Raw genomic sequence first — 26,919 nt, forward strand, 5'->3', positions numbered from 1 at the left:
TCCTCCTTTTGTAGTCAGGGATGCTCTGATGATACAGTGGTGAACCAGGAAGACAGGGTCCCTGACTCAATAAGTGTCTGTGCAGCTCTCACTGATCAGCCCTCTGGCCTCTCTTGTATTAATCCTCTGCTTGCCGTTACCCACTATTTCCTGGATTGACAGCTTTCTTCCTTCCCCACTGCTGTAGTTCCAGCTCTCATCATCTTCCACCTCCAACAAAAGAGGGCCTTTTAACTGGTTTCTTATCCATGCAACTATTCACCATAAGATTTCTAAAATGCAAATATTTGGGGTGATTTTCCATGGCCCACAGAATAAAGTCCTGACTCTTGGACTTTCCATGTAAGCCCCTGTGGGACCAGGCCCCTGTCTTATTTCTGGGCATTCTCCATCTTGCGCCCAAAGTCCAAGCAATAATTTACTGCTTGCAATAAGTTCAGATTCTGGTTTGTGGGACTTTGTGTGAGGGAGGGGATTTGGGGGCAGTTACTAGGAGATTTATTATCAACCATCAAGGGAAGAGCCCACACCAGAGGCAGGAAATGGGATGCCGGCAAGCTTGCTCTGAAAGTACACGTTTTTTCCCCAGTCATAAGTAGATCACATTTTTGCGGTCTTGTGACTCCCTCTCTGGCAGAGCCACCCAGACTAGTCTTTCCACCTTACAGCATTTCACATCACAATGACCTGTGGTTTTAATTCTCCACTTTTCTGCTTCCGAAGTTCCCGTGGTCTGGGACGCCCTTTAACTCCCAGCAGGCCTGGTGAATTCTCATTCCTGCTTCAAGATTCGTCTTAGAAGTCTCTTGTCTGGGAAACTTTCCTTTCCCGCTCACCCACTCCCCTCTCCACCTGGCGCTTCTACAGTCTGGTGGGTTTATAGTTCCATGGTCCGCAGGCCTGGCGTCTTTGGTGGCACCTTAGCCACTGCTCCCCCAGGCCCGTTAGCCGCCTACACCAGAGCCGTGCCGAAGCCCAGCAGAGTCAGAGGCACGCAGCAGGAACTCCTGGTCACGCCCGGAGCCGAGGTCCGGGGTCGCTGGCGCGGAGTCGCCTCCGGTCACGTGACACGCCGCTTGTCACGCGGCCGCCGCTCACCTGACCAGGGTCTCACGTGGCCCGGCCAGCTGGGAGGAAGGAGGCCGGCGAGCCATGGCAGGCTCCGCGCTCTGGTTTTTTCTGCTGCTGGCGGCAGCGCTCGCTGGGCGGGCGACAGCCCTATGGCCTTGGCCCCAGTACATCCAAACGTCCGACCTGCGCTACCCCATCTTCCCGCACAACTTCCAATTCCAGTACCACGTCAGTTCGGCCGCGCAGCCGGGCTGCTCCGTCCTGGACGAGGCCTTCCAGCGCTACCGTGACCTGCTCTTCGGGTCGGATTTTTGGCACCGTCCTGACCCCGCAGGTGAGTCGGCCCTGCCCGGCCTCGTTTCCGCGCTCTGGGAGAGCCCGCCTCGGGACAACTCCCCAAAAGCGCCTGAGACGCCCTTCTCTTGCCCAACCCTCTAGTCTAGTCACACCCTCTAGTCTCCGCTTCTTTGTGCCCCTTTTCTCCAGCTGTACTCTCAGCCTCCCCAACGTTTAGTTCCCCACCTCCACTCTTTCACTGAGCTGACTTCCGGGGCCAGGATTTGTCCAAAGTCCTGCCGCTAGGCTGTGTTTCTCCAAAAATGCCTGCTGTCGAACTCCTGTTCAATCAGGATATCAAATTACTGAAAATACAGTGCCAGTAGACATCTAAGGTGATCCCTCTGACCCTGTTCAAGTGTCACAGGGTCCTAGTGAGGCTGTGACCAGGGCTGGGTAGAGGAGACCAGAGCTGACACCCAAAATTGATGAGACAAACCATGAGAAATGTATTGACCTGTGCAAAATTACATAGCTGTGCAGTAAATCTTTAAACACTTCCACAGGGCAATGAGTTTTGAGCAGCCACTTAAGTGAGGTGGTGGATATAATTGGCCAGGACTGAAAGGAGGGTGTTCCAGGAAGGAAGAAAGGCTTGAGCAGAAGCACAAAGGATTATGATTGAGCTCAAAGTGCTGGGCTAATGTGTGTGATGAGAGTGGGGGCTGGGTAGTGGGGAGGAATGAGGTCTGGGAAAGTGTGGGATTGCAACGAAGTCAAGAGTGCTTTGAATACTGGATTCATCTAAAATAGCAAGGGCTGACAATTTTCTCTAAGGCAGCTGCTGAAAATTGTGTTTAAGGGTTATTATTTCACAGAAAATTGATGAGTAGAGTCATAAGTAGAGTCAGCAACTTAAAGGAATAAAATTACTTTATGGGCTTAAAATTTGGAGTTTTCTTGAAACTCTCCTGGAATCTAGTTCTCTGGTTATGATGTATAGGTGTTTATGGGCGGGGGGAGCCCTACTTATGTGTGGGCCATCATTTTGTATGATGTTTCAAGTGTGCTTAAATTACTTTGACAAATGTTCTCATTTGATGTACAGAATTAAGAGCATTTAATTAAACAGATGGCGCTTAGAGAGTGACAGATGATTTAGGGAAAGAAACAGAGTCTCTGCATCAAGGTAGTCCTTAACTGGAAAGATGCATTAGGGTGGGGAGGATAAAAGGCCTGCCCCTGTAGGTGTGGTAGATCACGTTTTTCTCTGAATCCTTCATGACCAATTAATAGAATGCCTTATACAAGATTGGCACTCAGAATATGTTTATTTTGGATAGAACAGTTAGGGTCTGGCTTGTGCAAAAAAAAATAGATCTGTCATCGAATTGGTATGTGGCTATCCTAGTGCGGGGCACTCTGGAGGTTACAAGGAAATTATAAGATGTAGGCCCAAGTTTTGCAGTCCACTTGGGGAAATATGAAGCAAAAGTACACAATGTATTATAAAATGCTCAGGAGATAATCAGAATGTTTACTGCTATTATATAAATTAGGATAATTTCTGTACTTCTAAATTAAACCTTTATCTCCATTGCTCCAGCACTACAGTAGAAATGAGGAGGTTATGTGGCAATGGGTGCCGTAAATTCCCTAATGAAAAAGACTTTGAGACAGATAAGAAACTCAATAAGATGTTTATTTCCATTTATTACCTTCCTATGAATGAATTTGCTCTATTGGTTGAGGGTCCCTGTCCATTGAGAGATAATGAAAACTGGTTTGGATGAACCTGACCAAAGACATTCAGGTAACTTCCTTCTCTATGGTTCTTCCCATGGAGCACCTTCCATTTGGAACATAGTTTTCTGGGGAGGCTTTCAGGTAACTTGAGCTATAATCCTATTTCTGCAAAAACAAGGATGAATTGATGGAGAGAAAAACAACATCCGCAGAACCCGAACCACAGTATATTTCTCTGTGGTGCTGATTTTAGTAAAGAAAACAACATATGCAAGTTAAATCTTAGCTAACTACTTTCCACCCCCTTCCTGCAAATAACTTCCTTGTAGGCTATGGGTCAGTGTTTTTTGTAATGCAGCACAACTTCTGATTTTAATATGAACTTGGAACTCAGTGAAATTCATATTTCTCTTTTCTGAAAAACAAGTCTGGTACTGAGGTTTGGTTCTGTTCTGAATTTGCCTTCAAGGGTTGGCTGTGGTCCCACCAATTGCCAAACACCTGTGGAGGTGTTTAGTGTTTGCTAATTGTCTTTGTCATTGACAAATGACAAATGTCATTTCTGCCTACTGGAGGGTGTGTGTTGCATGTTGTCAAACCTGTTAAATGGAATTATTTTAGGCTCTAGATACTTGGATGAACCTAGTTCTCTGTTTTGATTATTAAGCCACATCCTGTTTGCAAATCAAAGGTGTGATCATTTGGGAGGGCACCCATCTAATGTTGCTCCAAATACTTTTTTGGGTGCTTGATGGAGTTGATAAAGCCTGAATTTTTCAGGTCAAGTGGCTAAATCTGATTCTTTCATTTGACTGCATTCTTCTTTGCTTTTCCTGAAACCAGTTGATTAAGCCATAGTACTTAATGGCTAATATAAAGTTCCCATCCTGTTCTGAGGTTCACATGCACCTCCCTGTGAGTTACTTAGAATGCCTTGTCCCTGAACAGAGTAATCCTCAGCCGCTTCCTCAGTCCTTTTATTCTAGAATGGAAGGAAGATTATTATATGAGTATCTAGATCCTTCTGCAGCCATTATCAATATTTGATTTGCTCATCCTCAGATATTAAATGAGTGACTAAGTTAATAACAGGCATGGTGCATTAGAATCTGAATCTCCTAAAATACCTTCTTAAGCCATTCCTTCTATAACTATGGCTGGAACGTGGTAGATATCGCTCCCCCTGCCTTGGATATTCTGCTTGAAGACCACATACAGTGGAGGACTCAGGGTCTCAAACATATTTTATTCAGGAGTCAGCCAGAAAATGTTTATTAACCTCTTGCTTAACTGTCTGCCTTCAGGCAAATCGTCTAATTTCCACGCAGCTGCTGTTGCTTTTTTTTCCTCCGCTGCCTACATTCCAAGCATTTCTGAAGATAAGGAGATAGTGATGAATATCCTTACAATCTTTGAAGGAGGGTACAATGCAAGGAAGAACTTGGTGATTTTAAAAGTAAAACAAATTAAAAATAAACAATATGAGCCCCAGAGCTGCCTTCCTCCCTTCTCCTTCCACCCCACTTCCTCATCTCCAAACAGGAGAATAAAGTAGGGCATTGCAGGGTTTTTGCCAGTTGATACCTTCTCTTTTGGTTTGTTTTGTATCTAATAGCAGGTGTGGGCTTTTTTTCCTTAGAGCTGCACAACCTCTTGCTGGGGCACGTTGTCGATTTCTTAGCCTGTTAAAGGCATAAACCTCAATCCTTTTCCTGTGGATTATACAGAAGGTAAGGAGTTTTACTGCCCAACCAATACTTTTTTTTAGAAATGAAAGAGGTTACTGTTATTTTTCTGCATTTTCCTAAATTTCCTCTGCTGGCCTTGGAAATAAATGATGAGAATAGAGTCAGTATGCATCATCAAGAGGTTTAACCAATTGGAATAGGAGCTTTCTCCCGCCTTTGTGGGCCCACTGACATCAAGGTCAGCTGAAGAGAGGAGATGGGATCTGTCGAGGTGAGACAGGTGTATATGGGGAGGATTTTCTGTGATCTAGCTCAAGGTTTATGGCGCTTTAATTCATTGTAATAGAGAAATGGATTTGCTGTTCTTCTCTATTCCTGGCTATAGTGAGTAAGACCCCTTATTAGGTCAGGAACTTCTCGCTTTCATTTCCTTTGCTTCTGTTTTAAGCTTCTGTTATTGCTTAAGCTTCCTGGCCGTGCACTCAACCCTGATCCCTAGCCAGCAGTGGTGTGCTGTTGTTGTGTCCACATCTTGAGGTTGGTTGGGTCTGATGTAGAGCTCTTTCCTCTGGAACTGTATGCTCAGATGCAGGAAGTCTGGGCATTTGTCAGCTCGGGTGTCAGTAAGCAGCCTCCCCTTCTTTTGTACAGCTTTGGAATGGGAGCGAGGGAGAAGCCTTACTAGGTACACTGTGTCCTAGATGAAAAGGTTAGCTACTGTCTTAGTCAACCTTGTCCTGGTGGTAGCTAGTACTAGGATCCCCCAGTGATGGCTTTAGTCTTTTGACTAGGGCCGCAGTCCTAGTTTGCAGCGGATTCAGAGTTCTAAGCTCATGTCCCTTTTGTATGTGGGAGTGTCAGCCTGTTTGCCATACAAGGTGGCACCACACAGTAGTGGATCCTTCAGGCTCCTCTAGGAGACTCATGAAAAGCCCTCAGGGAAGCTGCTTCTATGGTATGGTTGTCCCACAAGGCACCCTGTCCCTGGGCTCCTCCAGCCAAGTGGCAAAAAGGACTTTTTAGGAAAAGGGAAGTAGAAAATGGAAGGAAACGAGCATTTATTGAGTGTCTGGCACTTGTTGTATGTTTTGCCGTTTAATCCTCATAACAGCTCTGTGAGATTGGTGTTACCTTGTGTTTCAGAACTGAGACTCATTGAGGCTAAGTAACATGTCCAGGGTCACACAGCTAGTAGTGATGGAGCAGAAATTCCAGTCGGGCCTGTTTGTCCACAAAGATTTTGCTCTTTTCACTGTGCAATCTTGAGGCAATCTATTCATAAATACCTTCACTGAGCACTGTACCTGTTAGCGATTTGGAAAACTGCTGGCCTCCAATACACTAAACCCTGATCGTACTTTAGGGTTAATTAGTTCAAGTAGTAACTTCTAACATCTAATTATTTAATCGTTAGCACTCAAATTATGAATATTTTGATCCCCGACCCATCATTATCAGATTCCAGTAGCATTTCTGACTGACTTCCTTCCTTCCATCCATTCTTAGTACAACTAGTGTTTATTAAGCAACTATAATTTGACTCCAGATTTATGGCTTAGCAATTTGAATGCATTCTGCTGCTTCTCACAAAGATAGGGAGAATGGTAGGAGAGGAAGAGAAGGGATGGAAGAAAGGAGTAAAAAGAGAAAGAGAGACAGAGGGAGAGACTGACTAAGAGGTTAAAGGTAGGGTAAGAATTATAAAAAGTAAGTTGGATTTTGGACCTGTTGAGCGTAAGGTATCTAGTATCTAGCAGTTAGCTATATGGTGCTGAAGCTTGAGAGAATGAATTGGAACACTTCTAGGGGACAAGAAAGTCCAAAATGTGACCATGGGTGGGTGTTGAGGAGGACGAGGAGAATGTTGCTGGATAACTGCTAAGCCAGAACGTGGGTTACTTCTTTCTCCTGAGTGTTGAAATCACCTAGGGTGATAGCCAGCCTTGAAGGAGAGGAAGACTGAGCATCAGCATCCAAAGTCTTGGGTAAATAAAGAAGTGACTAGGCAGTTGCAGTGTTGTGACAAGGAGAGGCTCAAGATTTTACAGCCGAATGTCATGGGCCACAGATGAGAGGTGTTTTTTTCACTTGATGGTAGAGAATGGGTGGCCTGGAATCAGCCCCATATGTCAACCCTAGGAAGTGAGAAGGAGATGCCTCTCAGAGCAAGTCTTAGGTGAAGTAGTATTGCTGGGCAGAACCAGGCTTTGGTTAAGGAGGAAGTGGAAGAGACTGAGGATGTTGGTAGTTAAAAAACCATGGAACGAGATTCGAGAGGGTTTGCCGGGGGTGGGTGATATACAGGTGGTTTGGCAGAGGAGAGGAAACAACAGTTATGGGAATGAGAGTGTGGGTCCAGAAATGAGCAGGGACAATTATATATTGGGCAGAATGACAAAAGATAATAGCAATATGACACGGTAGATTTCCCTGACTGTAAGATTGCCAAGAAAACAAGTTTGAGAGACAAGCAAGAGTTCGTATACACGTGAGAATTTAATATATGATAAAAGAAACATTTCCAGTGAAAAGCTGTATTAGCCAATAAATATGTAGGGATGACTGGTTATCCATTTGGAAAAAATTCAAATCTTCACCTCATGTCAAGCACAATAGTAAATTCCAGGTGGATTAAAGATCTAAAGATAAAAGATATGCCATAAAACTGTAGAAGGAAATAAAGGAAACTGTTCATATAGTCCCAGGGAGTAGAAGAGGCCTTTCTAAATGAGCAAATAAAGTAAATGCAGAGTGATGCTCAAGTTCAGTCATTAAATAGATTAAATACATTAATTAATACATTAAAGAAATACAAATTAAAACAATGGTCTTTCTTTATCTATCAGTGAATATATATATAGCACAAGTGAAAAAGAATTGAGACGATCTAGTTTTGGAAAGATTTGGAGAGATGGGCCCCTGTATGTTGGTTTAGATATAGATCATTACAGTAATTTGGAGGAGTAATTTGGCAGTGTCAAAATAAAAAATTTTCATATCTTTGGCCTAGCATTTCCACTTCTAGGAATTTTCCTACAGCACTCTCACAACTGTTTAAAAAAAGAATATATATGACAATATTTACTAGAGCATTGTTTATAATATCAGAAACTTAGAAGCATTCCCGAATGCCTACAAAGAGGAGAGAAGTTAGGACTTTCAACTTTTTTAAAGATTTTATTTTATTTTTCCTTTTTCTCCCCAAAGCCCCCTGGTACGTAGTTGTATATATTTTAGTTGTGGGTCCTTCTAGTTGTGGCATGTGGGATGCTGCCTCAGCATGGCCTGATGAGAGGTGCCATGTCCGTGCCCAGGATCCAAACCAGCGAAACCCTGGGCCGTTGAAGCAGGAGTGCACGAACTTAACCGCTCAGCCACGGGGTCAGCCCCCAACTTTTTAAAGTTGAAGTATATACCAAAAATGGAATTCTACTCAGCACTTAAAATAATGACATAAATCTATGTATATTGACATTAAAAGATCTGCAGATCATTTTGGTAAGTGGAAAAAAGTTACAAACTGCTATGCATTTTGATCTCATTTTTGTTTTAAAAATAAATAGTAAATCTGTGTATCTACAAGACAATGGAAAGACTGTGCAAAATGTCAACCAAAGTTATCTCTTGGGATCTAGAATTATAGGGAGATGTTATCTTTCTAGTGGGAGGGTCGGGGGAGAGGAGGAGAATGGATTAAGTTTCAAAAGTAGGAGGAAAATGAAAACTTTTAACTACAACTTTTACAAAAGAAGATGGAAGGGAGAACATTCAGGATTCGTCTCTGGGCTGGGGAGGTTGCACTTCTGAGTAGGCATTAGTAGTCTCTGGAGGGTGGAAAATCTTGAGACCCCTGGGAGGAGGCACCGTGGTCCAGGCTGAGTTCAGCACTATGCAGAGGCTCCAGACTCAGGGCAGTTGGGTTCTCAGATGCCCGCTTTGCTGGGATGAGAAATTTGACAGGGCTGGCCTTGCCTCTTCCCCTAGCCACACCAATGTTTTTTCGCTTCGACTGTTTCCCAGGCTTGGGATACCTACCACCTTCTTGGTAGCCTGGCAAATGCCAACTCAGGGTTCAAGGTCCTGCTCAGAGGTGCCCTCCAAGGTTCAGCCTTCCTCCCTTTCTGGAGGTAGCTATAATATCTACCGAAGCCCTTATCACACTGTTTTGTAATTGTTGTTTGTATTTGTCTCTCCCACTAGACTGTGAGCTCCTCAAGGGCAGGGCCCAGGGCTTGTTTTTCTTTTTAACTGCCCCAGCACCTAGCACAGTTCCTGATGCGCAGTAAGTGCTCAATATATCTTGGTTGGAATGAAGAAATGAGTGGGAAATGCATGATTTCAAGGGCTTTCATTAGGCTGAGTATCGGGAGAGGAAGCCTAGATGTGATGTATATAAAGAGGAGGGGGGACAAAATGGATGTGGAGACCAATATTGGCACCAGCCTAGGAGAGAGCCAGGACATATGGGGGCAGGGTAGACCTGAAAGAGTGGGAAGGTTGACAAAAGCTGAGTTGACTTTCCCAGTTCTCACTCCAGAAGCCAAACCAAATGCCACTTATAACCCAAACGAATGTGTTTTCTCCATGCTGCTGAGATTCTGTGAATTAAACGTTTGGATTCAGGGAGGAGCAGGGCAGGTAGAGGGAGAGGCTGTTGGGCACAGTTTCCAGGTCCCCTAATACAGGAATGAGTTCTCCCTCCCAGAGAAGTACAAAGAGCTGTCTTTGGATTTATGGACCCAAGGGTCTTCAGAGCAGTGTCTTGAAAGGCACTTTCTGGGTGCCAGGGTGTCTTCTTACCATTCCCCACTTCAATCCCAGGACTTCAGAAATACTAAGTTCGGGTGTATAAAAGTAATCTCTATCTTAACTGTTTGCCATTTATGAGTAATTATCATGTGGATAATCATTTTGCATACATAGCATTAAATATGCATTTTTTAAATTCTAGCCTCATTCATTTCTTCAGCAAACATTTATTGAATGACTACCATATGTCAGGCACTGGGAATACAGAGGCACTGGGATTGGTCCCCACTGTTGAGGAACTTACAGGCTTGGTGAGGAGATAGACCAATAAGCAACATATATTAAGATAAGTGTTGTGAAAATGTGTGTATATGTTGCTTCATGATCACATAGGAAAGTCTCTTAGGAAAGGGTGGGAGAATGATAGAAAATTTTTATAAAAGGAAAACTAGAACTGTTTCTTAATCAGGTGAGATGCGGAGGCAATGCAAAGTTGTTTCAACTGACGGAAGCAATATATGTAAAGAAAAGTATGGAGAAAATGTGGCATTTTCATGGTTCTATAAAGAGTTCATTGTGTTAACTGTGAGAGTTCCTGCTCACGAACAGAGAAATACAAGGCTGGAGTTCTTATAATCATCCAGTGGATTCTGGACTTTATCCTGAAAGCTATGGGGAACCTTTGTAGGATTTTGAGCAGAGATTATCATAATCTGATTTTCATATTAAAAGATCACAGAGGATAGTAGATTGAAATGGGGCATATATGGAAGCAGGGAGAGAACTGGGAGATTTTTTACAGTTATCCAGGTGGGAATTTGTGAGAGGCTGGATTAAGGCTTTTGACCCAATGGGAGTGGAAAAGTGGTGATGGTGTTAAGAGATAATAAGGATTTTGTAGTTATAAGACTTAATTGGGTCTTTCTTTTTTACTGTTGTAATCTCAGTGCTTAGCAGTGTTTGACACATAGTAGACAGTTAATGTTATGAGTGAATGAACTTGAGATCTACTCATAAAGATGGGAGAAGGAGGAGGTTTCTGGTCTGGGTAAATCAATTGATGGTGCTGTTATCAAACTGAGAGAGAAGATCAGCCAGGAAGAGGAATGAAGAATTAGTTCAATTTTGTATTTCAGATTTGATGTGCTTTTGAGACATTTGAGTGGAGGTGCATGAGTCTGGAGCTCCAGAAGAAGAGTGGCATGGAAAGGCAGATTTGAGAATCATCAGGCTTCTGTGGGAATGGATGGCATTGTCCAGGGAGAGTGTAAGCGAGGAGGAAAAAAGAAGTCTGGACCCTGGAGACCCTGGGGAAAACCAGCATGTGAGGGTTTTTGAAGGAAAAGGAGAATGAGCAAACATATTCAAAGAGTTAGAAGGAAAACCAAGAGAGAGCAGTGCCCTCCAAGCTAAAGGAGTTTAGTTTCAAGAAGGTCAGGGGTGTCTGATGCTGCTAAGAGGTCTTTGAAGAAGTGAGTGGTCGCTATAATATTACCTCTATGAGAGCAGGGATTTTTGTTGTTTTGATCACTGTTGTATCCCCAGCATTTAGAACAGCCTGGCACATAGTAAGTGCTCAGTAAATAGCTGTTGAATGAATGAATGAATGAATTGAAAAGGATCCTTGAACTTAGTTACAGAAATACAGGACCTTGGGAAAGGCATTTTCAGAGGAGTGGTGGAGAAGGAAGCCAGATTATCGTGGACTGAGGAGTAGATAGGATGTCAGGAAGTGGGTACAAAAAGAGGACTAAGGATGACCAACTCCATGAGCACTGTCATGTGCCGAGCACTGAGCCAAGCACTTCACATGCATTAACTCATTTAATCTTCCCAACAGCTCAATAAGATAGGTGCTGTCATGATCCCCATTTTACAGATGAGGAAACTGCAGCCCAGAGAGGGAACATAACTTGCCCAGGGTCCCACAGCTAGAAAGTGTTAGAACCAAAATTCGAACCCAGATCTGTCTGACTTTGAAGTTCAGAACCTAACTGCTCAGGCTACATTTCCTCTAGAGTTTGTTTGTGACTGCAAGGTGAGAGAAGGAGTGACTGAGATGATGTGGAGTTGAGACCAGGAAGACTTGCAAATATTTTAATGCCGATGGGAAAGAATCAGCAGAAAAAATAATTTGAAGATGTTGGAGAAAAGAGAAACAATTTATACCGAAGGAGCCTGAGGAGAGATCCAGAGCACAGGTGAAAGGGAACCCCTTCCGTCGAGGTAGCAGGAGGCGAAGGTAAAGCCCTAGTGTGTGCTGCAGATATTTTTGTCAGAAGAGGGGAGAGCAGGGGAAGACGGGCATTCTCTCCTGATTGTCTGCTGAAAGTAAGGGAGGCAGTGATCAAGTCATACACTTGAAGAAAGTGGTACAAGTTTGAAACAGCTGTTGCAGAAAATAGAAAAAAGCAGTGGTAGAGATGGATTTTCAGGGCAGCATTGAGGTCCCAGTCAAGATGAGAGATCCTGACTTTACAGTGGCCCAACCACGCTGTTATGTGATTTTTCTCCCTTCCCTCCCATGGGGCACGGTAGCCAGGATTAGGTGCACAGAAGGCAGATGTTAGATTGATCCAGGGTTGAGGGTTCTGTCCACTGGGTGCAAGAGAAAAAAAAAAAAAAGGTTGTTGAGAGTATTGGTAGACTGTGTTTGAGATGGTGAATCACCACATCTATGCCAGCAGGGAAGGAAGTGAAGATGGGAGAGGACTGAGCACAGAAAGGTGATGGAAGGGTCATTGTACTGGCTTCTGGAGAAAGTTCAACAGTGGGACTTGGGTAGTAAAAGGGCCTCAGAGTTCCCTTGTTCTCAGAGTTCCACATCCAGAGCGGACCTGTCTGTCATGAACAAGGTTAAATTCTGCTTAAAAAGGGATACAAGGGTAGAAAACTAACAGCACTTATCTCTTCAGAGACGGCACTGAGGAGGGGAGCTAAAGATAACTTTTATTTTTTTGTTGTGAACACTTCTGTACTGTTTGAATTTTTTCAGTTCTTAAATTTAAAAAAATACAAGCTTTTCAGTGAACCCAAAGAAAAGAGCAGGTTTGTGTGAAAGCAGGGGGATGAGGGAGCTGCGGAGATAGGAGGCAGTGGTTGAGGAATGGGACCCTAGAGTATATGATCTGTCTGTGGAACCAGAAGTATTGGCTCTGAAGAGGAGGGGCTGGAGTCTGGACCCACCCTGCCCTTGTTTACAGGCAAGCAAGTAGGAGCCCGAGACTCATGCAGCTTGGCAGTGCAGAACCAGAACCAGAACCAACCTTTCCTGATTCTCCAGCTCGCTGCTGTTTTCCATGCTGCTTCCTGAGCACTTGAGGCTTTAGAATTTCCTGCCATCCCACCTGGGCTCATTGTGAGCGTGCCCATGAGACTGCTGGCTGATCGGGCTGTTTGCCATGCCGTGCTTCCCACACCTCTGTCCTTCTCAGTGCAGGGTGTGGGTGTGTGCAGAGGCGGCTGGCCTGTCCCCTGCTTGTTTCCTGCTCTCTTCAGAGTAGCAACTTGGAGGCGGAAAACTCCAATGATGACACTCTATTTACATCCTTTTAAATGACCCAGTGTCCCTCCTGTTTTGCCAGCTCTCACATTGCTGCCTCCTCCAAACCCTCCCCCTCATTGCTTGTTCAAACAGCAACCATGGCTCTGTCTCTTCTTATCAGCTCAAACCCAGATGAGTCACTGAGAGCACTCAGGACAGGGACCCTTCACCGTAAGATTGGTAGCAGGAGGTGGAAGGGTGAGCCCTTAAATTAGGGACATTGTTTTAGGGAAAAAAAATCCTTTCTTTTCATCAGATCTTCGAAGGAGTCTGTGGCCCTCCCCTCTAAAAGACTATGGATTTATAGAAGGGAGTGCAGGGTGTTTTAGAAAATAAAAATATAATAGTAACAATAAAAACAATTAGATTTTTTTTTTTCTTGCAAGTAATAGTTCAGATAAACCTGGTATTTGTGCACCTCTCTTGTCATCAGGGCAGTTACCGTGGCAGTTGCATATGGATTAGTCGTGATTTCTCCTCAATTTGTGGACTGAAGTCCAGAGGCTAAACACTAAAGCTCAGGACTTTTGCCCTCTTTTGAGTGGCCACTTGGGTAGATACGCAGGTGGACTCTGCACGATGACATTGGAGCTCTGTGATGTGTAGGGTGGAAGGGGACAAGGAGGCAGGGGATGAAGACACAGTCTCGGGAGGAATGTTCTTCTGTAGCTCTTCACCCCTGCCCCTCAGTTAAGCCCTCCTTGGTCTTGGGTTTGCACACGTAGCCTGTCTGCCTGGGGAGCTTGGAATGACCCTACAGATTCTGCTTTGAGAGTGGTCTCTGCCCTGAAAGCCTGGTTGTCTTTCTCTGTTGTGAGGGTGATTTTTTAGGGTTTGGAATAGAGTTATGAGTTGGCCTGGCCCAGAGTAGCCTCAAGTTCCCTTCTCCCTGCAGAGTTTAGGCAAATATTAGAGTGGGGCTACAGGGTCTTTACTGGGAGGGGAGAGCATGTGATGGTAGGAAAGGGCCTCTGATTGGCTTGCTTCGTGGCGGAGCTGAGAGCTGAGATGCAGCCATGTGGTGGTGCTCAGGAGGTTTGAGCAGGCTTGTTTGGGATGGTTCAAGGCTCTTGGGTTCCTTCTGCCTAGATACGGATAACATTTGGGATTCCAGTTTGGTTCTGAATCCTCTCTCTGTGCTTTCTGCCAGGCTACCCTATTCCTGACCTTGTAGTTCCATAGGAAGTCATGGATGTTGTGGTGCCAGTGGGGTTGCATGTGGCTCCATAAAAAAATAGAGTGAGTTCATTGAGGTTCAGGCTTGGGGTGGTACAATTATAAACCCCCTGAAGGTCATGGAGAAGAACCGGTAGGAGGGTGGGAAGAGACAGCGCATTTGTATTTTGGCTTTTTTTTTTGCATAGACTGGGATCTGTAGGACTATATTAGATAGTGGGTTGGCTCATACTGGGTGGCTTTCCACTGTTGGGCAGAAGTCTACCTTAGACAGACAACCTGTTTAGGAAGCGGAGGGAAGGAAGCAGGATGGGCCGGTGACTGGAGCACCAGCTGGATCATCTCAGGCCCCCTTGCATAAGACAACCTCCTATTATCTGCTCACATCTAATTAACAAAATTAGAAACTCTTCATCCAAAGCCCTCAAGAGCAGTGCTTCTTCATGCGCCAGTCTGCAGTGAGATGAGAAGCATACGCACCACAGTGTAAAACTGTTCCCTTCATCAAGAAAACCTTGTTAGGAAAAAATATTAGAACTAAACAGAGTGTTTACTTTGACATAATTGATTTACATTCTGGCGTCATATAAGCTTCCTATCTAGTGACCAACCAGTAACACGGTCTGTAAATCAGCAGCTAATGTGCAGACCACACTTTGAGGAGCTGCCTCGAGTTGAGAAGCAGTTGTTGAGGTCCTAAAATCGTGTGCTTGGATGGTACCAAGCCAGAAATATAGAGCCCTGGTCACAAAGAGCTGCTGCTGGACCCTGTATACATGGGTCAGGGCTGGTTACTGGGGAGAGAGGGGAGCACAGCCAAAATGAAAAAGTTGGGCGGATGACTAGGCAGTGCCTGTGCCAAGGGTAATGCCTTGGTAATGTCCTCCCTTCCCTCTTACCACAAGCATGTGAGCCAAAGGGGCTAGAGCTAGGGACCCTCCTGTAGGACTTTGTTTTTGCCTCTTGCTTCTGCTGGCAGGTCAGCCACACTAAGTTTACCCTGTCCTTACAGAAAAACAGCATACATTGGAGATTAATTCGTTGGTTATCCATGTGGCCACTCCTGGGTGTGACCAACTTCCTTCTTTGGAGTCAGCAGAGAATTGTAAGTACCACCCTGTTCCCTATTCTAGAAAAGCAAGCACTTGTCTGGAGCTCTGACTCTGGATGGCCTGGCCTAAGTTGCTGATGCTAGGCCTGGAGCCTCCTAGACTGTGGGGACCAATGGTCACCATGTGCTGAGAGCCCTAGAAGGTGAGTCTTTCTTGTGCATTCTAACCAGTGTCTGAAGGCTGACTGTGGAACATCACACTGGCTGCTCACTGAATCCCACAGGACGCTCGTCTTCTGGACTGAGTATAATTCCATTGCCATTTTAGGAATTTGTACACTTTGCTGATTTTTCTCTAAGTGACTCTACAGTGGGGGGAGAATTCGTTTTTAGTCATTTGTACTGAGATGAAGTCAAGTCCCTGTCCTGTGACTGCCTCCTGTCTTCCATGAACAGCAGCATTTGGGGACTTCTCAGTCTCCAAAGCGAACATTCAAGTCTCAGCTTCTCCCTCGCACTCCTGGATGAAGCAGCCACAGCCTGGAGACAAAGGGAAAGGAGGGTGATTATGAAGGCTTTGGGAACATCGTAACCTGGACTAACCCCTCCACATGTCCCTGTCCCCTTCTTCCTTTCAGCTAAGAGCTGGCAGGAAGTCACGTTTCTGGTGGGGGAAACTGACCCACAAAGCAGGTGGTGCTTTGCCGAGGACTCTGCTCCAGCCTGACCCTTGTCACATGTCATCTCTACAGAGGCCCTGGGTGACCACCCTCCCACTCTGGCTCTAGTCCTGCTTGCCCTGCAGCTGCCCCTGCTCTGGGGACGTCTCTTCTTTGAAAGATTTAAAAAAACAGTGATCTTGCTGTTGGTTTTTAATCCAAGGATTTACACAGAACATGTGATCTGTAATCTGAGAGTAGAAATCCTTAACCAAATGGGGTCATTTCTGTCATTTCAGACACTCTAACCATAAACGATGAGCAGAATTTCCTCTTCTCTGAGACTGTCTGGGGAGCTCTCCGAGGTAACAAGGTGGGGCTGTTGTGGGGAGGTAGAGAAAAGGGTGATGTGGGAAGGTTGGCATTGGAGGGGTGGGGGCCCGGGACTGGGGACCCAGTGAATGCCCCCACTTTAGGAAGCTTCCTTTGTGGAGACCATTGGAGTATTCCCCCATCTCCCTGATGGGAGTGTTCTCCTTACAGCTGTCCTAGAAGTTGACAGGCGTCAGCCTGTGCAGTGGCAGCAGCTCCCGCTGCAGGCTGACGCTGAGGGTGCCAGTGGCGAAGAGGGCTGGCTTTGCCACAAACACTGCCTATTCAGCTCTCACTAAAGCCACGTAATTGGAAAAGTTCTTTAAAAAGGAAAACTATATCAAAGAAATAGGTAAATGTCAAAAAAGAGGTAAATAGTAGAAAAATACGTAGAACTATATTTCAGGAGAAAATTAGGACTTTATTACTTAATAAGTGATAGGCCCACGACCTTCTTCTTGGTTTACTGGAAAGGTATTTGGTCCCCATATACAGAGTTAGCCCAATATCTCCACTACTTTTGGTAAAACCTGTGCTGGTGAATGATGAGAGAGAGAAGCCAAAACAGTATTCTAGCAGCCTGCCTCAAATTAGGTGCTGAGTGACCACGAAGGTCTCACAGATCCTTTCATTCTGAAAATTTGGGACTCTGGGAGTCCTTCACGGGGCTTCTGCTGGGTTTTCAGTAGTGGGGCCCCAGCAGTTGGGAATATATAATGCTCTGGACTCAACATGCCTGCCCTTGGGCCTTGCTGGAATCTAGGAGTCTGCATCCAGCAAACTGAGCCGTCCTCTGGGGCAGCTGCTGCCTGTCATACCTCAGCTCCATCTAGCTGGTTCTCCTCTCAAGCTCTGAAGAGGAAAAGTGGTTGATTCTTTGTCTTCTAGGTCCAGCCGTGGACCCAGGCTTCTTGGAAACTCAAGCTTATGATCACTTTCTCACCATTCAGTCTGGGAGAAGTGAAGGGGCAGCAGATTGGGGACCCTTTTCCTCAGCTCCCTTAGCTCCTGAATGGTATTGCCCATGGAAAGCCTTAACCCCTTGCGAGCTGGCATGTCCCTGCATCTCTCCTCACAAGCACACATCTTGGCCTTGCTTCGTAATATTCGTGGGAGTTCAAGGCTTAGGAAATATGGATAAGAGTTATGTGGGTTTTGAGGGTTAGTGTGTTGCTAGGGGGAGCACTGAAACCCCTTACATTGCCACCTCCCAAAATACAATACAGAGTGAAAATAGGTACTGGCTTCCTAGTTCCTCTTTTCATAAGTGTTGAGAATCATCAGGCTACACCACATCCACTTTCCTGTGTGCCCAGGCATTATCCTCTGCCACACTGAGAACCTTCCAAACAGGTGCATCTCTTTTCCCACCTCCCTGAGTTTTTGCTCTGCCTACTTCCCTGTAGGCCTGGAGACTTTCAGCCAGCTCGTATGGAGATCTCCTGAGGGCACGGTGAGTGTGGGCTCTCAAAAAGGGCTCCTTTTCAATCTCTGGGGTTTGCTCCCAATGTTGAGAGTCCTGGAAAAATCTTTTTTTTGCCTTAGACAGAGTCCCGATGGCTTGAGATGGCCCCAACAAGAGTATACAAGGAGATATGGGTGGAAACTGGTTTGGGAGATTTGGCCTGTTTGGAATTACTTAGTTCGTTCCCCTGAGTCATTATTTATTAATGACCTTAGACCACCTTCTTTGAAAAAAGCAAACATATTAACAGTCAGTGAAAATCCAGAATTTGTAGGCTGAGTGGTGTGTGGGACAGCCGTGTTTGGCTAGCGTGAGGCAGTTGCTGTCTAGACTGCCCGCTTGTGGTCATTGAGGTAGAGGTGTGGGGCGTTGGGGAGATACTTACCCTGCAGAACGGTGACAGATTAGCTTTTTGGGCATCCTGGGAGATTTTCCTCATTCTCTTCCACCCCCACAGTGAGTTCCCTTTGAATTCTGACACATTCAATGTTTATTCGGCACAGTTCTTTATCAACAAGACGGAGATTGAGGACTTTCCCCGCTTCCCTCACCGGGGCTTGTTGTTGGATACATCTCGCCACTACCTGCCACTGTCTAGCATCCTGAACACTCTGGTACCCAGGCCTTAAGGCCTTCTTTGCCCTTAGGGTTCTGGGGTGATGGGGCGAGGGATAAACCAGGTACCATATTCCTAAAGAGTTACAGAGAATTTATGTAACTTTATGAGCTCCTGGGGAAAATGTGGAAGATGACCTGCTCTAGGACTCAAAAAAATCACAAGAGTTATTTAAATCTACCCCACTGGCTACTATGGACCAATGTCCAGGCTAGCAGAAGGTGGTTTGGGGAATTGGCTTCTTTGACCAAACCGGGGTAACTTTCATTTAGTTAGGACAAGGTCATAGGAAAGAGATGTTCAAAGCCTCAGCTGGGGACGTTCCTAACTATCTCAGGTTGGATGGGCGGTCTTATCTGACTGTTACTGATCCTTCTCACGTGTCTACCTTTTCCTTTGCCTCTCTGCTGGAACCAAAGGAGTGGACACATCCATCAGTCTTGGCTTCTGAGATTTATGAGTTATGGGACTACTAAATTCCCAAAAGAACTCACACTTTGGTTAAACACTAGTCAGGCAACCCAAAACAAATGGCAGGAGGAAGAATTAGTCTTCAGAGCATTTGGGGGCTTTTGGAAGACTCCAGGGTACACATACCATCCCTCTTCTCAGTGTGGCTAGAACTCATCTCAAAAGGGAGACACCGCTTCTGTCAGCCATCTTTGGATGTGCCCCAGGAAAAGAAAAAATGTTCTGGGTCTTTCTTTCCTCCATGCCAGGCACTCGCTGATAGGAGAGTGTGATAGAGAGACCCTATAAACACTTAACAGTAAGCTGGGGCAGGTTGAGCCTATGGGGGTGTGTGGAGCAACCTGCCAGTGTGCCCAGCTTCCCAAGTTTGACACTGAAACTGGAGAGGCTGAGATGGGTTCACAGTGTGTGCTCTGACCTACAGGATGTCATGGCATACAGTAAATTCAACGTTTTCCACTGGCATATGGTCGATGACCCTTCCTTCCCATATGAAAGCTTCACTTTTCCAGAGCTCACCAGAAAGGTATGTCTCAATTTTTCCAAGACCAAGTTTATAGGTCAGTGTCTGAGCCTGGCCATGGCCCTGCTGGCAAGGACACTGGCTCTCATCCTAACCAGCCAGTTTTAGGGACACACTAACATAGGGGAAGGCTCTGGATTTGGATTTAGGAGACCTGAGTCCAAGTCCAAACTTTGCCATTAATTTGCCTTGTGACCTTCAGGAGATACTCTCTCCTGGTCTCATTCCCTTTTTATTTATTTCTGTTCTGTTAGATGGGCATAATACCTACCTTGTTCATCTCAGTGGCATTATGACACTCAGCTAAAATAATAGATGTGATAGCTTGTAGGAAATTGTGATAAAGTTCCTTGAAGATAGTCTCTGACACCAAACAGCTGTGGGTAGGTTTTCTGACATCTGGGGAGTTCTAGAGGCAGTTTGAGTACCCTCTACTCTGCTAGCCTGCAGGAAATGAGACCCTGAAGTGTGTCTTTGCCTTTCAGGGGTCCTACAACCCTGCCACCCACATCTACACAGCACAGGATGTGAAGGAGGTGATTGAATATGCACGGCTTCGGGGTATCCGTGTGTTGGTAGAGTTTGACACTCCTGGCCACACTCAGTCCTGGGGACCAGGTAAGAATAACATCTGGGGATAGAGGGAGTCTACTGATCCCCCTCAGTGGGGCTTCAGGGCATTGGCTCATGGCTATGGCATGTCCCGGCCTTGGTCCCTAGAAGAATGTTTTCCATCAACTTCTTCCACCTGGGAATTTAGTAGGCAGAACCTACTTTGGGCAAAGAAGGCCACTTCTTAACTATTAAAATATGAGCAAATTCTTCACAGATGTCCTGGTCTTAATGATGCCCTTGCAGTGGAAAAAAGATTTGGCCAATTTGGCTGGATCGGGCTCTCTGCTTTTCTGCCAAAAGGTGGCATGAAAAAAGCAGCCTTTGGGAGCAAGGGTGACCCCTGCTGGAAGCAGTGTGTCAAGGCAAGAGTGTGTGTGTGCTGACAGTTGTCTGGCTTGTAATCCAGCCTTGGACTGTTTGTGATTGTGGATATATTTGTATCTCTTTGATTGTGACTAAACGCTCATGATTACCAGTGTCTGTGAGTGCCTGTGTGTTCCTACATGTGTGTGTGTAATGTTTATGAACACAATTGTCTTACTTTTGGTGACTTAATGTCCTTAAGTATATGACTGTGCGTGGGGGTCTGTGTATTTGTGACACTTGTGTGGGATTGTCTGTTGGCTTAGGTGCCCCCGGATTGTTGACTCCTTGCTACTCTGGGTCTCAGCCCTCTGGCACCTTTGGACCAGTGAATCCCATTCTCAACAGTACCTATGAGTTCATGAGCACGTTCTTCTTGGAGGTCAGCTCTGTCTTCCCAGATTTTTATCTTCATCTTGGAGGAGATGAGGTTGATTTCTCCTGCTGGTATGAGCCCCTTGATCTTCCCAACCCAGCCTGACGAATTTCTTACTCAGAATAGAGGGTGGCCCCTGGAGGCTACCTGTGAAAGGGGCTCCTCAGGCACTTGGGCCTTCCCTCTGCCCACCTACAGAGAGGCCCGCCCTGATTTTGGCCAGACTGTAAATGTGAAACTCTATCTCCCCCCTGTCATATCCTTGAGAAATTTATGGAAAAACCAGCTCTGGGCACAGAATTGTCTTGGAAAAATCCAGGATAAGGAAAAATGATCCCTGCTTTTGAAGGCTTAAAATAGTCTCATTGAAGAGTCAAGAGACAGATGAGTTTGAGACTAATATATGACAGTGTCTAGTTAATATTAAGTTGTAAAGTCCAAACTCTCAGATCTCGTTAGCTCAAAAGAGGTCGAGGGGCTTTTTAGAGAAGTGGGCACTAGAGCTGGATCTAGGGAAATGCTTTGGCTATTTCGAGACATAGAGGAAGGGAAAAACATTCCAAGAGGAAATGTGAGCAAGATGTAGACGTTGTGGGCCAGGGGAGCTGCAGCGGGTGACGTACAGGAGTGCTTGTATCTAGGTGGAATAAAGAATAAATACTAAGGGAAAAGCAGAATATGCGCCTAGGGTGGAGGGCTAGAGAGGGAAGCCAGAATCCAGTGTGCCAGAGCCCCAGGCCAAGACCTCAGAACTGCATGTCTAGTCTAGAGAGACTAATATGTATTCTCTTTGACAGTTTGAACTTAAAGCTCTTCAGTTGCAGACCTATCTATTCTCACCCTATGTCAGTGGCCCCCTTCATATAGCTTTGTTCAGCCACACCTTCCATATTTTGGGCTTCTGAGATCCTTGGTTGATTGGTTTTTCAGGTGAAAAAGGAAATTGTGGGAGGCCAAGTGGCTAATCCTCAAGTTTTGGGCTTTGAGGATGTTGAAAGAATTAATCTTCTTTTTCTCTTGGGATTCAGGAAGTCGAACCCAGACATCCAGGACTTTATGAAGAAGAAGGGCTTTGGTAATGACTTCAAGAAGCTGGAATCCTTCTACATCCAGACGTGAGGAAGGAAGGAGGGTGGGCAGGGTCCCTCGAGGTCACCTCCTGTGGGGTCCTCACTTTGCATACCAGGGCCAGGCCCTGCGTGACCACTCTCTGAGCACCTGAAAGGGTCCTTGGTCCTCTCAAGTTGGGAGTGGTCCGTTCCAACCTGGGGAAGACACTGCTCGATCAGGAATGGGCCTCCAGCCAGGTTCAACCCTAAATCACTGGCACTGACAGCCCAGAGCCTATCTGAACTGAACAGACATTTTCTTTCCTCACCAGGCTGCTGGACATTGTCTCTGCCTATGGCAAGGGCTATGTGGTGTGGCAGGAGGTGTTTGATAATAAAGTAAAGGTGAGCCAGGGGCAGAGAGAGAAGGAGCCACCCGTGGTGCCTCCCTCTGGTCTCCCAGCCCTTCCCCACCTCTACACAGACTGATCCTCCTGGTTTCAATTAGCCTTTAATGTTCAGAGCACTGAGGGCCCATCTCTCCTTTCCCTTCTAGAAAGGTTGCAGAGGTCCCAGCCCTGGATGTGGGTGTTAGAGCCTCTGTCTATCTTCCCTCACTACAAACTAATCAAGAATTCTTTCTGTTGTTAGGTTACTTGGGATTCCTGAGACTGGCATGATGGGTTGGGTTTTCCTTCTTGAGTCTTAGACTAGAGTCTTCCAGGTCTGTGGGAGCAGGGCTCCCTTCTCCATTGTTGATCAGTAAGATCTCAGGCTCCTGCTACATGCAGGGGCTCTTCAGGAACCTTGTCCCATCCTCAGAAACATCTGGAGATTCTTGGACATGGTAGCTCCTGATGAGTCTCCTGGGTCCCACTGCTTGCCTGTCTTATGTCACAGCTAGTATTAGTATCTCAGTGTGAACAGGGAGGCTGTGGAAGGACTGGGAGAGGAAGCAGCAGGGAGCTCTCCTAGGGCCCATGCAATCCTTGGCCTCTGCACTGGGCTAGGAGCTCAATGGTTAGGAGTCACAGAGAAATACTTTGTGGCTGGGGAGCAGAGGGGGCACACACCCCTTGGCCTGGGTTGCCTGCATAAGAATGTGGCCCAGGAATCTCCTCAGCTACATGCCATTACTGCCATTTGACCTTTTGTAACAGGTTCGTCCAGACACAATCATCCAGGTATGGCGAGAAGAGGCACCAGTAAGCTATATGAAGGAGCTGGAACTGGTCACCAATGCCAGCTTCCGGGCCCTGCTCTCTGCCCCCTGGTACCTGAACCACATCACTTATGGCCCTGACTGGGAGAAGGTCTACATGGTGGAGCCTCTGGCATTTGACGGTAACAGCAGGGGGCTCTCCTTCTGACCAGAAGGGTTGGGCTGGGGCACAGGGCAGGAGGCAGGAGGGTCTGGGCTAGACATTTCAGGTTAGGAGATGAAACGACCTATCTGAGGAGAGGGCCACATCGGGAAGGTATTTGAGGATTACCCCCTAGAGGTACCCCATCACCACCTGCACACTCTTTTTGCTTGTTTTCCCTCAGGTACCCCTGAGCAGAAGGCTCTGGTGATTGGTGGAGAGGCCTGTATGTGGGGGGAGTATGTGGACAGCACAAACCTGGTCCCCAGGCTCTGGTAAGGGTTTTCTGCGGAATGGAGGGCATGGGTTCTCCCTTACAGACTCAATTCGGTTCAGCCACCCTCAGACTAGTATTCTCCTGTCAGGCCTGAGAGGGAAGGGGCGTTGCTGTGATCCATCTGTTTGTGTGGAGTGTTCACTTCCCACCCGACTTCCATATGCTCCTCCAATAACCCATTAAGTATGGAGGATAGAGACTGTTATCCCCACAGATAAAGATAACGAGGCCTGGAGAGCGTGGATGATGAAAGTCCCTGACTCCTGTAATAAGACTTCCCTGTGCAGTTTCCTTAGCAGCCCGGTGGGGGTGTGGAGTTGACATTCTGAGAACACCTGCTGCTGCCAGTAACAGTTCAGGTCACCTGTAAGACTTACTCTGGTCCCCATGTCTTTGGGAGAGAAGGAAAGTGGAATCACTCTCCACATTTTATTGAAGATGGAGCTGAGCCCTAGAAGTCCGTGGGCGCCTCCAATCAGGCTGCCACTCTGAGTAAGGTGTTGATCCCATCCCTTAGCCCTGAGCTAGTCCTGGGCGCCTAAACAAGAGACAGTAGCCTGTGGGTGTCCGGCACCCCTGCAGGGAACACAGGGCCTGACCTGGTGTGTGCCCCCTTTCTTCCAGGCCCAGAGCAGGGGCTGTTGCCGAGAGGCTGTGGAGCAGCAAGTTGGTGACAAATCTGGACTTTGCCTCTAAACGTTTGGCAGACTTCCGCTGTGAGCTGCTGAGGTAAGAGGCCGTGGGGCCTTCCCAAGGTGGGTGGGCAGGTCGGGGGCTTGAGACCCCTTACTGACAGGAAAAGAATACTAATAATAGCTAAAACTTACAAAGTCTTACTGTGTGGCAGGCACTGCGCTCAGCCCTTTACAGGCATCATTTCATTGAATCTTCACCACAACCTTGTAAGGTAGATACAGTTTTATCCCCATTTTAGAGATAGGCAACTGAGGCACAGAGAAGTTAAGTAACTTGTCCAAAGTCGCTCAGAACAAGGATTTGAACCAGGCTGACTTGAAAGTCAGTGCTCTTAGCCAAGGCCATGCTTTTATGGGCTTTCATGACACCTGCACCCCTCTTGGGGCTGGGCCTGTGTAAGATGGTCATTTCCCTCATTCACTCATTGACTAGGTCTTGAGGACCTGGGGGACACAGCCTCGTGCAGGGCAGAGTCCTAGGTTGGGAGCCTAGCTTGGTGGAGTCTAGGCCTCAACTGTCTATAATTCACTGGGTGACTTTGAGCTGGTTCCTTACCATCTCTAAGCACGCTGTTTGTTTGGATAATAAAGGCGGTGTGCCTAGAGGTGCCCTAAGGAGACTGGTCCGGTCTTGGAACCTAGGCTGAGACCGAAGGACAGAATTCATGCTCACACCCTGGGCATGGACTGGACAGTGCCTCAGTCCCCCACTGCCACTGCATTTTACAGCATTTTAGAGCCATTAAAGGGTGGCTCAGTGGGCCAAGAACACTGGGCACCCCTCAGGCATCTACCTCTTTTCTAAAGGGACTGAGTTACTTGGAGCTGGGCTACAGAGACAGGCAGATTAGAAAAAGGGAGGTGCTCCCCAAAGTTCCTGGTTGTCCCTGTATCAAAATCACCCAGGCCATTTGTTCAGAATGCAGATTCTTGCCAAGATGTGGCCCTACCCCAAGCAAGAATCTCTGGAAGTGAGATCCCAAGTAATTTTGGTGTAGAGCAGCAGTGTGAGATCCACTGAAATGGGGGAAGGGGAGACTGTTGTTTGCGGTGGGGAAGGTGTTGCCTAAGCCTTGCCCCCTCTGAGTGGCTTATTTTGGCCGGTTTCTTCACGTCTTCCTGCAGGCGAGGCATCCAGGCCCAGCCCCTCAATGTAGGCTACTGTGAACAGGAGTTTGAAGAGACCTGAGCAAGCAGCCCCAGGCACCGAGGAGGGTGCTGGCCCTAGGAGAGTGGTAGTGGGGTTCCACTGCATCCTGGCCGGGGGACGGAGCCCCTTGCCCACATGCCCCTGTACCTGGAGAGAAGGGGTCTGTTGCTGGTGCTGGTGTCCAATAAAGAGTGATGTAGCATTTTTCTATAATGAACATGGATTACCTGTGTAAAAAAACGTTGAGTGGCCCTGGGGTCGGGGAGCTCCCAGGACTGGCCTTCACTGAGAGTAATAGGGCTCAGCAGGGTCCCGCCAGGTTGGGCTCAGTATCTGCCTCTGGAGGGATTTTATAAGCCGAGGGCTGGGAATGGAACCTGTAGCCTTTGTGCTGTCCTGCTCAGCCTGTGAATTATGTGATGTCTCTCCTACCGCCCTCATAGTCCAGACACATATCCCCATCCTCAGCCTCATCACTTCCCTCCAAGTGGGGAGGTCACTTAGACTTCCAAGACTTCTGTATGCAGAATAAAACATTATAGGGGCCCCAGTTCTGGGCAGCGGCAGGGGCTCCAGACCCAACCTGGTCACAGAATGGCCCTTCCCCGTGCATACTCACACACTTTCCTTCCTTAGGGCTTTTCTTCAGCTTTGGGTTTCCTGTTACTTCAATTTCATGCAACCATTACTTAAATATTATTGAACACATATTGTGGTCTTGGCACCATTTTAGGTGTTAAATTTGAAGGACTTGGTACCTAGGCCCCAGTCGACTCCCCCAAATGCCTGAAACTTCCACCCCCCTCCTCCCACCCATTTTCAGCCCAATAGCATCTCTTCAGAGAATTGATGGCATAGTTGAGACCGTGAGAGGAAAGTCTGCGGGGCCAGGAGGTGGGCATGTGGCTCTGGAAGTGGGTCTTTGCACAAGTGACCCGTTTTCTCTAGGAGGAAATGGCTCATTGTGGGCTCAGGCTGCCTCCTGGTGGTTTCATGTTCAGAAGTGACAGCGGAGCCCCAAGGCCGGGGCAGTAGTGGACAGCAATTGTTTTAGATGAGGAGTCCTTTGATCATTATGGAGTTCTTTTACCTGGTCCTGGGCTGCAGGGACGATGGGGAGGTACCAGATGTTTCTTTCAGAAAATTTCCAGCCTGGTGGGTACAGAGTCTTGGGGAAAGCAGGCCGGAGAGGGATCCCAGTAAAATTTGGTCTTTAAAGAGCATCCACCAGTCCCTCGATCATACTCCTTTGGGGACTTGGTTGGAATTACGCCAGCCCTGCCTTCTTGTGCTATTTCTGTAGGAACAGGGTGGGCACCTTCTACCTGCAGAGTCCTCTTGGGGACAGGTTTTCACACAGCCCAGATTAGCCAAGCCCAGGGCTCAGGCCTAGAGAAACACAAGCTAAGGTCTACCATCTGCACCCACCAAAGGAGCCTCCTTCTGTGACCCAGAGAAGCCGTGGGGCGTTCCCAGGCAAGGGCCCTGCAGAAATGCTGCTACACTTCAAATGCCCCTGCTTCCTTCGTGATCATAACTGTCACATTGCTATTGTTTGGGATAATGTTAAATAAAAAGAGTAGACCTAAATTGGAAGTCTCAAGTCAATGAAGGAAGAGACCA

At 46.8% G+C, this 26,919-nt stretch overlaps 1 protein-coding gene across 5 annotated transcripts; it reads left to right on the top strand.

Moving 5' to 3' along the window:
- The first annotated feature begins 698 nt into the window (after window positions 1–698).
- HEXA (hexosaminidase subunit alpha) lies at window positions 699–25,509 on the top strand. Of its 5 annotated transcripts, none has more exons than XM_001494311.6 (14): window positions 699–1,405; window positions 15,263–15,355; window positions 16,260–16,325; window positions 17,739–17,785; window positions 18,301–18,411; window positions 19,309–19,410; window positions 19,893–20,025; window positions 20,652–20,832; window positions 21,790–21,876; window positions 22,143–22,215; window positions 22,971–23,154; window positions 23,359–23,449; window positions 24,076–24,180; window positions 25,272–25,509. In XM_001494311.6, the coding sequence occupies exons 1-14, from the start codon at window positions 1,153–1,155 to the stop codon at window positions 25,333–25,335; spliced, it is 1,590 nt and encodes a 529-aa protein (XP_001494361.1). In that variant the 5' UTR covers window positions 699–1,152; the 3' UTR covers window positions 25,336–25,509. The 5 variants fall into 5 exon arrangements, with proteins under 5 accessions (XP_001494361.1, XP_070090053.1, XP_070090075.1 ...); XM_070233974.1 differs by lacking the exon at window positions 699–1,405 and adding an exon at window positions 4,733–4,823; XM_070233945.1 differs by lacking the exon at window positions 699–1,405 and adding an exon at window positions 8,987–9,063.
- Window positions 25,510–26,919: the final 1,410 nt, after the last annotated feature.

This window comes from Equus caballus, chromosome 1 (assembly GCF_041296265.1).
Source record: "Equus caballus isolate H_3958 breed thoroughbred chromosome 1, TB-T2T, whole genome shotgun sequence".
In the NCBI taxonomy this organism is placed as follows: domain Eukaryota; kingdom Metazoa; phylum Chordata; class Mammalia; order Perissodactyla; family Equidae; genus Equus; species Equus caballus.